This window comes from Sinocyclocheilus rhinocerous, unplaced genomic scaffold (assembly GCF_001515625.1).
Source record: "Sinocyclocheilus rhinocerous isolate Xijiao unplaced genomic scaffold, SAMN03320098_v1.1 scaffold772, whole genome shotgun sequence".
In the NCBI taxonomy this organism is placed as follows: domain Eukaryota; kingdom Metazoa; phylum Chordata; class Actinopteri; order Cypriniformes; family Cyprinidae; genus Sinocyclocheilus; species Sinocyclocheilus rhinocerous.
This window is the reverse complement of record NW_015641026.1, coordinates 58146-69670: the sequence shown is the minus strand read 5'-3', so window position 1 is coordinate 69670 and position 11525 is coordinate 58146. Positions and strand designations below refer to the sequence as shown.

The 11525-nt window shown below is 38.8% G+C and overlaps 1 protein-coding gene across 1 annotated transcript in view; it reads left to right on the top strand.

Annotated features, from left to right (window-relative positions):
* The first annotated feature begins 486 nt into the window (after window positions 1-486).
* mkln1 (muskelin 1, intracellular mediator containing kelch motifs) overlaps window positions 487-11525 on the top strand; it is a 22984-nt gene continuing 11945 nt past the window's right edge. The window contains exons 1-9 of the mRNA XM_016570370.1: window positions 487-601; window positions 2097-2166; window positions 4141-4283; window positions 4544-4632; window positions 4960-5069; window positions 5632-5824; window positions 8938-9015; window positions 9184-9249; window positions 9742-9854. Of these exons, the coding sequence (XP_016425856.1) occupies window positions 522-601; window positions 2097-2166; window positions 4141-4283; window positions 4544-4632; window positions 4960-5069; window positions 5632-5824; window positions 8938-9015; window positions 9184-9249; window positions 9742-9854 (942 nt within the window). The 5' untranslated portion in view covers window positions 487-521. The remainder of the gene's footprint in view (window positions 602-2096; window positions 2167-4140; window positions 4284-4543; window positions 4633-4959; window positions 5070-5631; window positions 5825-8937; window positions 9016-9183; window positions 9250-9741; window positions 9855-11525) is intronic.

Here is an 11525-nt window from a genome sequence, read left to right as displayed (position 1 = left end):
AGGATGGGATCGCCCCTTGGGCTGGTAGCCTCTTGGAGTATAGCCACTGGTTCATTTGCTTGTGTCAAGAATGGCCTACTTTCAGGCTTAGCTGCAGTAAATTTGCTCTTAGCCTCATTATAATGATTAATAATAGTTCAGCCATTGCTGGATGATTCATTTAAAGTATAAGTGTAATTTAGGTCCTATGTAAATATTTAGGTGATGAAGAAGAGGGAAAAGTTTTCCTAGTTTACAACAGCCTACATAATGAGTGTAATGTTTTTATGCCCTTTAAGATTGATTCAAAGTATTCTAAAGACACTATGTTATCAGAATGAATAAATTCCTTTATTATGTGTTCTATGAGCATTTATTTATTTATTATTTTTCCCAAGGGCCACATAATGTTGTAGTCCTGTTCCACTTTAAGATTGCGTGCCTGCTCTCTCTCTGTGTGTGTGTCTCTCTGTGTGTGTGTGTGTGAGTGAGTGTGAATATGTATGTATGCATATGTGCGTGTGTTTCGTTCGTGCATCAAGATGGCGGTGGCTCCTGACAGCAGAGTGCTCTCCTACAGTGTTTATAAATGGAGCTCGTACTCCTCTACATATTTACCCGAGTGAGTAACGCACATTAAACACTCACGTTGAGACTCTATATATGCTCTTAAATATACATACACAGTTTATAACTCTGTAATATTAAACAAATCCATGGCTTTATCTCATCAACGGGCCGGGCTACAGCAGACGGGTACATAAAAAGCAGCCGCAAATGTATAACGGCAAGCAACAAAGCAAACGAATATCTAATTTTACATATTAATGTGCATTTAGATGTGCAAAAGTCGGGAAATGGCTATACATGTATGGAAATGTGCAGATGTGACAGTCATGTTAGCATGCTAGGTTAGGCTAGTGTGAAGCAGCCTATGTGAGTTTATACAAATAACACGCCTGAAGCACACCTAATGTTTTTTATTTTTCCTATCATTATACAGATCATGATGCTCTTTTAAGAACCTGACAGGTGTCTCACTGCACTGTTTATTTATACTTAAAATACAAATCAGAACTGCATTATGTAGCGGGTTAGCTAAATGGCTAACGTTAGTTTACTATATTGAACTGTAGAAGTAAACAAACCGCAAATCGCTGAATGCCATTTAAATCGGTGTTTTCGTCTATATTTAAAATATCTGGTCGAAATACAGCTTAATTAGACTAACTGTTACCAGTACTGCTTTAAAATACATCAATGTATAAAGATGCTATGGTGACTAACTTACTAATGCTAAACTGTTGGAATATGACACTGTGAGAGTCGCAGACTATTTTTATCCCCCGTTTTAATCTTCGTCTGTTTCTGTTAATCTACAATATTATATAACAATACTTCCATGGCAAAATGTATTAAACAGGGCTTTTGTACGAAATATGCTGTTATTTCTAGCTGTCTAGCAAGGCATGAAGTAGCAGAGTTTCGAAACAAGTGAGCTGCCTATCTAGACAGCCTATGAAACGTGGTCTCTCACTTAGTTTTGAAACACAGCCAGTGAGCTGGTTGGTTATTGCGGTCTAACCCATAATATCCATGCAATTTGTGTCATGTAAAATGGATCATGTATTACTAATTTACATACCTTCTTTGTAATCCTTGTGTTAGATATGATGGCTAGAGGAAAATGTGCTGTAGTAGACTGACATAAACAGTACACGTTCATGCATTAGTCAGTGGTGAAGCATATATTGTTGTGACACCCGTGTACTCTTGCCAGTTTTGTTTTTGCTTTTCACCCCAAGCTTACATGCTTTATGAACTTTATGTAGCAAGCAGAACTGTGTTGGACTTGGCATAACAAGCATAATCCAATTGCAAGCATACTTGTATAAAAAAGCACATTTGTGCATGTATTCATCTGTAAGCATGCATCACAATTAGAAAGTTGTCAGCGCACTGGATGCTTGTGCATTCATGGTGACAGCATAATGCTATGGAAAATCTGCACAACTTTTCCATTATGCATGCAAGAAAAAGTGTGAAAAAAAGTTTTAAAGAATGTTTGTGGAGCCTTACGCTTTTCTTTAACTCTTTCTTATTTTGTTTGTTTGCAGGAATATTTTAGTGGACAAACCAAACGATCAGTCTTCCAGGTGGTCATCTGAGAGCAACTACCCTCCACAGGTAAATTCTGCTTACACCTTTCAGTGTTAAGCTGAGCTGGATAATAGTTCCTGTATCACGGTTATTATTGTTAACAAAAAACTAAAAAAATAAAATAAAATTCTTACTTACCCCATTCAAAAAATGGGGGAAAAGTATCAAAAGGTCTCTGTGCCTTTAGTATTGGTGTTTGGCTGCAGATACGTGTGTTTCAATGTTGACAGTTTTTGATATTAACATGCCTGGTTATGTTGAAAGTTTCATTCATTGACACTGTGCCTTGCTTTCATCTTCTTTTGGAATGAGGAAGCCTCTTTTTTGCCGGCCTTGTTGCACAGACCATTGCAGCGCAGACAGACTTGTGGTTAGGCAATAAGGAAATCGAAAGTGCGTGTTGGCGGTACAGTAACACTCGCCCTCAACTTTTAACCTCCAACCCGAACTCAAAGCCTTGTGTTTTCTCACTCATGTCCTTCCACTCTCATCCTTTCACTTAAAAAAGTACAGTTACCCTCTGCAGAGATCAGAGTTTTACGAAATCATAGTTCCTGTCATTATCCAGTTTTTTCCCAGAAATGACCTCTCAACATGTTGTAAATCATTATAGGAAGTTCAATCAATATTTCATCTGTGGGTTAAATGCTGGATGTTGGAAAACCTTTTTTTTTTTTACCAAGCTCTTAGTGCAGGCGGCCATCAGTGCTGGTGGATGGAATATCGCAGTCAGTCTGTGTGAAATATTTTCCTCACCCTTCCCGTCTTCAATGACAATAGCCCATTCATTTTTAGGGTCTCTACGCAAGCTGCGTTTGTTCCGAGCAATAATTTACATGCTGTGATTACGGGCTGTTCTGTCATAGATGTCTACAGTTGATTGAATTGTTTTCATGAGGGCAGCATGAGTAATATAAACCCCTCCTGTCCACCTGCACCTGAAGAGGCTGTTGTCACTCGCAGTCTCTGGCCTTTTTGATCTAGTGTGTTTTTATATGCACCAGAAACACAAGAACATATCTTCCTTGTGTTTTGTAATGTTCACAGAGGAATGTAAGATGCACTAATAAGTAAATGAGGAATTTTACATACAAAATGGATAGTGATAGATACTGTCACCTCTTGTCAGGGAGGAAAAAATACCAGAAAAGTGGCCCATACAACTTGTCCTGTTTTCCGAGTTTTGTGAAGACATGCACTACTGTTCAAATGTTTGGGGTTGGCAAGATTTTTTGAAAGAAGTCTCTTTGGCTCATCAAGGCTACATTTATTTGATCAAAAGTACAGTAAAAGTAATGTTTTGAAATTATTACAATTTAAAATAACTGTTTTATTGTTTAATATATTTTAATGTCATTTATTCCTGTGATGCAAAGCTGAATTTTCAGCACTCGTTAGTCACGTGATCCTTCAGAAATCATTCTAATATGCTTGTTGGGTCAGTCAGAGAGATTTTTTGTTATTAGTGTTGAAAACGGTTGTGCTGCTTAATTTTTGTGGAAACAGTAAGTAGAATAGAAAGTTAAAATGTTTATCTGAAAAAAAAATATTATAGACATTATAAATGTCTATACTGTCATTTTTGATGAATTTAATGCATCCTTTTCAGTACTTATTTATTTTATTATTATTTTAGATTTTACAGACCCCATACTTTTGAACTGTAATGTATGCTAGTTTTGAGAGGGAACTGACCAAAATAAAATGTATTATTCACTGAAAATCTGCACCCTGTTATGGCTTTCAAATCATATTCGTGCTTTTATTACAAAACATACTTGATATGTGACTTTAAACCTGCACAATGATGAATGATATTAGAAATTGGTCTAGATTTACTGATGTGGTAAAGGTAAAGTTTTTAAACGAATTGTAAAGTTATTAATATGTTACGGATGACTGTTTTTGATCTTAATAGTTTTTGATAAAATTGATCGTTGTGGCTAGAACATTGCAGAATTGCTTTGGTGTAACAGTTTTTATTTATTTTCTGCTACTCAGTACTTGATCTTAAAACTGGAGAGACCAGCTATCGTTCTGAGCATCACCTATGGCAAATATGAGAAAACCCACGTGTGCAACCTGAAGAAGTTCAAAGTGTTTGGAGGCATGAGCGAAGAAAACATGACGGAACTCTTGTCTAGGTGAGACTGGTGGGAGAATGTTAGTTTGTGATTACAGTCTATTTACAGGCTAATCTTTATGTCAGATAAACTTTACGGACTCAGATTTTAGAGCATCTCGAGAGCAGGTGACCAGATTTAATTAACTTGCTAATAGAGCACCAGAATACAAACATTTTATAAAATGGCTTATTGTGTTTCTTGCGTTGTGAGTAATGTTTGGGGAAATGGCTTCTTGTGATGTGGGGAGGTCATTGACTGTCTTTCTCATCTAATCCTAGTGGCCTTAAGAATGACTTCAACAAGGAGACATTCACGCTAAAGCACAAGATCGATGAGCAGATGTTTCCCTGCAGGTTCATTAAAATAGGTGAGTGTTTACAGAAAGAGCGAACTAAAGACCCGGTGAACTCATGTGGTGACACATTTAGGGGAAAGATCAGTCATCACATGATTTCAGAGGAAGACAATGAGTTGAGTGAGTGATTGAATGACTCTGCAAGTCTTTGATGGAACAAACAAGTGCTTGTGAGAGCGTTTTCTCTTGTAATATTGCAAGCTGTGTGTTTCAGACATTGAAATCTCTGCGATTCTTTTGAGAATGGAAAATTTGACGACAGTTTTTTTTTTTTTTTTTTTAAAGCAAAGTGTGAATGTCCTCTCTTGATGCTGTCTGTGTGTGTTTGGTTATGTACAGTGCCTCTGATGTCATGGGGGCCCAGCTTTAACTTCAGCATCTGGTATATTGAGTTACACGGCATAGAAGATCCAGACGTTGTCCAGCCCTGCCTTAACTGGTACAGTAAGGTGAGTTGTGTCCGAACATCCACATCCATCTTTGAGGATGAATGCCACAAAGAAATGTTAAGTTCATAATTCATCCCAAAATCAAAAGAAGCATTCTAAGACCATTAAAATTGTTCTTTTTTTTTTTTTATTATCCCGTCTTTATGCAATGATACAGAATGAAATGCAATTCTGGATCTAAAAATGGGTGGCAAATATACACACACACACACACGTCTATCTTAAAAGAATGTAAAAGTTAACATGCTGCGTAATAGAAATTGCTTATTTCAGATTATGCCATTATTAACCACCCACTGCTTGAAGATAATCACACATAAGTGATTTAAAGTAATATATATTTCCTGGGTTTTTTTTCGTAATCTTTATTTCAGTAAACTGCGTCACTGTCTTTGTTCGTCATAACCATTAACAGTTTTTAAATTGCCAAGCTGTTCCAGTAAGAAAAACATTCTTGATTTTATAACACTCGCACTCCATTTGCACAGGCAGTTTCACGCGATATTAAACTTGGATTGATGGCAAGTTACAGCTAAAGTGCTTTGTTTTTTTTCCCCGACAGTACCGTGAACAGGAGGCCATCCGCCTGTGCCTGAAACACTTTCGGCAGCACAACTACACAGAAGCCTTCGAGTCCCTGCAGAAGAAAACACGGATTGCTCTGGAGCATCCCATGCTCACGCACCTCCATGAGCGGCTGGTCCTCAGAGGAGACTTTGACGCCTGCGAGGAGCTCATAGACAAAGCCGTGAGAGGTACCTCATCATATGGATCTGTGCCACATTCATTAAAGGGTCATGAAACCCCAGGCTACTTTTTCTGAGATTTTAGCAGAGGTGTTTGTGTTGCACATCATAGAAGACAATGTTAGCATCTGATAATTTTAACTGTTGGAGAAAACTGGTTCATTTTAATATTTTTTGCGCTGTTTTCATCTTCTGGGTTTAAAATCTTAACTGAGAGAAACGTTCATGGATCGAAGAAGAGTGTTTGTTTTTGCTTTGTAATAAGAGTTCGGCACAAACGCGATTCATTCACTTGGTGAGCATAACCGTTTTTACAGCTCTGAGACACAACCCGTCAAAAGGCTTATATAAACGCCACAGGATAAGCCTTAAAAGTTCTCAGAGGTGCAACAGCGCGTTCATATATATGTTTTCGATGCAGAGTGCAAATATTTGCGTTTTTAACTCGATGGGAGTGAAATGAAACTGTCTGAACGCGAAGCTGTGTGTGTTGCCTGTCTCCCCTCTTCCCCCTCCTCCGCTCCGCTGCGCTGCGCACCACGCCCACTTTTTTAGCATTTTTTAAAACTGGTGAGAACTAACCAGTGCTGAAACGGGGGGTTTCATGACCCTTTAAGTAGGGAATGTGGGCATGTTGGTTCCCTGTAGGCAACAGAATGGTTCTGGATTATAATCGTGTTACGTTGCAAGCCAGTACATTATTGTTGACATTTTATGTCAAATAAAGATGATCTCTGCTCGAACGGTTTGTTTCACTTGACGCAGACTAGACATGATTTTAGTGTTAGAAGTGTTATATTTTTAAAATACACTGCTCTCACTGTTAAGCCGGGCTCACTGTGCGATTTTTTTTAAAAGTCCTTTAGGATTGTACTTGTCAGACTGTACGAACATGATGATCATGTCACACTGTGGGATCTCAGTTGTCATTAATGTCAGACTGTATGACAGTCAAGACGCGTTAAAAACGGGTGCGCGCAAGAAAACTTGTCCGGAGTTTTACCTTATCAACCCATACACATTCAGTGACTGTGAGCTGCATTGCACGCGGAGCTGTAATGTTGGCTATCATTAAAAGTATATGAATGGCGGCAATACCGGCGTATTTATGCAAAATAGTGCAAGCAGCACTACACATCCACATGAAAACAGCAGCGCAACCAGTGTTTATCCTGGCAAAGGCAACATATCATATGAATTCCGTGAGTGGAGGACGGGAGCGCCGGAGTTTATGCGGTTAGAAGAAATCTCTAGCATTAATTCTGATCATGGCTTGTCTTGAAAAACGAAGACAGTTTGACGTTCGTCGTAGGAGATGTCACACTGCGGGACTGTGCGCCAAATCTTCTGACACTGCCAGAAGTTCGTCAGAGGTAAAATTTGATCGCAACGACCATTAATCGGCTGTCGGTGAACATGTCAAACTACAGATTTCAAAGACTACAGATTTTAGCCTAGGATTATAGGAATCTTTTAGGATTTTCAAAATTTGTCTCAGACGACCAAATCGTGGTCAAAATCGCACAGTGTGAGCCGGGCTTTAGAGAGATTTTGATGAACTTGCAGCATTATGGCACAATTGCAGTATTATACAGCAGATTGTACTTCAAAAAGACTCAAAGATTTAGTTTCTCATATTCTCACTATTTGAATAGTGATTATTTACTGCTTTGAAAAACTTGTTTTTCGCATACTCCCATCTGAACTAATGTTTGCCTGTTGTACTGACTGAAGGGTGCAGGTTAAAAAAATAAGGAACTATGGATTTTATATATTTCAAAATTCCCATACATTTTAAATAACAATTGAGTCATAATGATATAAAAAAACACCAACATGCTGCTTTTTGACACAAACATGTGGGTGGTTTCACAGTTGAGAGCTATAGTTTCCAAAACGGTGTTGGTCATATGTCAGTAATGTGCAACTTAAAAGTTCACCTGGTTACGATTCAACCTGCAGAATGTGTGTCCGCAAAACACTTTTCATGCAAGCTATTAGCAAGACATTTGCATAAATGTTGTTTAAATTTAAAGTAAACCTTGGAATATTTAGATTGATTTGAAAATGGTGTGGTACTCAGTAGGTATGTTTACATGGAGCATTGTATTCCCATTACAGTCTGTTTAAAAGTCCAATCTGAATGAAAATGCTCCATGTAAACACCTCAATTGGAATAAAAATGCCCAAACTTCAAAATTTCAATTGGGTTGAGAGGGGTGGGATAAACCTTTTCTAATCCGTTCGATATGACATGTAAACACTTGATCGTATTGAAAACTGGAAAGTTTTGCTCATATTCAATGACCTAGAAATGGCGTAATGATGCATGACACATGGAACGAGCCGTTGTTGTTGAATTTAATAAATGACTGTCGTGTCACTTTATTTAGCATTTATGTAGCATTGAAGCAAAGACGATATTGCACAGAGACTGTCCATGGGTATTACAATGAATGGGAGGAAGTGCAACACTCAGTAAGGTCTCTCTTGTGAAGGAAGTCCTGCCTTCCAGTAAAAAGAGCCAATTGTTAATCCTTTTAGGTTGTTTTTTCTGTTTCAACATCTTTTGCCATCCTTTGCACAGCAATCCGGAAATTTTAACTTAAGAAATTTTATGAAACATCTGATGTCAGGTTTAATTGGTATAAAATACGTTGTTTTATTGTGAACTTGGTGAGCGATTTTAGAGATATCAGTCCTCCCCCATTCAAGTAGATGACCGAATTCAAGTAGTATGACCGAAATAGCTGCTCAGACTGAGGCATTGCGAATATGGCCATAGAGTGAACTGACTTGTTGTTAACTGGCTTTTCTTCGGACAAAACAAATAGTCCACACTAAGGCTTGAGCCATTGGTTGATCCACTGTCAGGTTAGTCAAGAACTAACACCGTTTAAAGATTTTTAGAAGGAATCAGCTTCTACGTGTTTGAATGGGATAGGAGAAAGTGTTTTACGTGGCTTTCGCAGTTGTATTCCATGTTCTTGCATGTTCTCTTTTGTGGTCACAGTGTAAATTTACGGTAATTAGAACCTAATGTACACTTGGATTGTTTCCCGCTCTGGGAGCATGCATTAGCAAATTAAAGTACACACTTGATTCTTTCTGTTCTCTTCCAGATGGTTTGTTTAATCAGTACATCAGCCAGCAGGATTATAAGCCACGCTGGAGTCAGATCATCCCCAAATGTAACAAAGGTACGACAGAACACACAAGTGGCGGCCTCTTGCTCTGAATCTGAATGCTGGACTCCAGGGAATCCTTGTATTAAATGACTTAAGGGCTGTATTGTTATTCAGTGTGTCTTGTTCCTGACACACACCACTTTCAATTCACTTCTGTTCTTCTCCTTTTTTTCTGATTAGGTGATGGTGATGATAACAGGCCGGGCATGAGAGGAGGTCATCAGATGGTCATTGATGTTCAGACAGGTACGTTTTGCGTCAGATGGCTGATTTGCAAAGTTTCTGATTGGGCGGTTATCGCGGCACTATTTAGCTTGTTCTGTTTTGCTTGTAGTGCAATGCATGGTAAGACTGCATTTAGCCCCGCTGTTGCGAGTTAAGGGCTGTTTTAAATGTGCGTGTGAATCTGTGAGCTGCTTGTTAGAGGAACAGTCGATCCCCGCAGCCCTCATGTGGCCCTGTGCATTCAAACTGACCTCAAGTAACCCGCTGTACAGCTCAGCTGACTCTCAATGGCTCAAACAACTGTCTCTGCTTATCACCATGGCGACATCAGCCTTCCAACCTCAGCACACAGCTGCCTTTCAAGAATATGATGATTTATAATAGCTTTTAAAATACCATAATAGTTTTTATCCTTCGATATCATATTGAATTTCTTATAAAGGTGTAAAACGCCTCACCCACTCACCATCGCTTTCTCTTTCTGTTTTTTGTATTCGCCTCTTTGTTTGGCAGAAACCGTGTATCTGTTTGGGGGCTGGGATGGAACGCAGGACTTGGCTGATTTCTGGGCGTACAGTGTGAAGGAGAACCAATGGGCCTGTATCTCCAGGGATACAGAGAAAGAGGTAAGAGAGAAAGTAAAAGAGGAATTTCTTTCGATTGTGACTCAGCTGATTGGCACAAAAATCCCCTAGATGTTTCCATCGTGCCATTGAGTTTCGCATACTACGCTGTGCTTTCTGTGCAAAGTTCACTGAGTGACGTTGTACTTTTTTATCTGTAGGTTATTTAGATGGGGATTTTTGACTCATAGTTGTTGTAGTTTGTGAATGAGGAAGAGAATGAAGTGATTGTAATGAAAAATATGTAGATTGACACCACAGTGCTGATGGAAGTTATAATGGAGATCTCTTTGGCTGCTGAAATCTGCATAAAGTCTGGTACACTCTCCAGCATAGACTAAGAGCTGCCCATTAATGCAGGAAGGGCCTGCCTGACTGATATGTGATATGGCCAACCGCAGTTGTTTGCCTTATGGGATGTTTCAGAGTGGGTACATCTGAATGAATGATCTCACAAAAGTAGACCAGCACTCACAGATGGCTATGCAGACAAGGGCTAAATGATTAATTGCATTTGCGATAATATCGCGATATGAAAAAATGCGATTTTTCAATTACACGCGAGAGTAAAGAGGTGTGTTCGACTTGAAGATCGATCGGTGTATGACATCAAAGTACGGCGAGAGAAAGCATAAGGAGACGTCCCCGCTCTCTTATAGCTCTCGCAGTACTTTGATGACACACACTGATCGGTCTAACAACACGTTATAATAGGCCTGGGCGATAAAACGGTATCGATATTTATCGGCGGTACACCTTCTTCGATAACGATAGAAAAAATGTTCGATATAGCACTAGGGTTGTGTCGGTGAGGAAATTTTCCCACCGGTTAAAGGGGTCATATGATGCGATTTCATTTTTTCCTTTCTCTTTAGAGTGTTACAAGCTGTTGGTGCATAAAGAAGATCTGTAAAGTTGCAAAGACTAAAGTCTCAAATCCAAAGAGATATTCTTTATAAAAGTTAAGAGTTAGCCACACCTACCTAAAACGGCTCGTTTCACGTCTCACACAAGAGATGTATAGAAAGCCATGCAAAGTTAAAACAGTTTAAACTTCTAGAAAACACGTCACGAATTTGTGGAGGTTTATTCCTTTTCACTGCGTCTCTTATGTTTTTAAATGAAATCTGCGTGATGGGCTATTCGGCTCTTTGGATTTTTATTGTGTGTTTAACTGTTAAAACCAAAAATATTTGTTGTTTGTCTCAATAAATTGGGTTAATTTAAAAATACAGTGGTTAAATTTAAAAGTTTTTTTCTGTTGCTCTTTGTTTTAAGAAAGGTTATAAAAAAATGTCAATAATTATCGATACCGAGCGATATGAAACATTATATCGTTGATACATTTTTTAGCTATATCGCCCAGCCCTAAACCAAAGGACGTAACTTAGAATGGGAGATGGATCGGTTTGCGAAAGGGAAGAGAAAAGCCATAGATGACGTCGCACAGACCCAGGCAGGTGCTGGTCATTCAAAAGCTAAATGCAGAAAATATGACGAGGCATATCTTGCTCTCGGCTTCACTCACCGTGTCTATACCGGATGCTACAGTTGTCGCGTCGCACCACAACAGCTCTACACTGGACGCGGCAAAACGACCGTTGCAATTCATTTTAACTTTGTGTCAGTACGTCATAAATAGAACAAGGCATCAGTTTAATGTCGGGTTTTGTC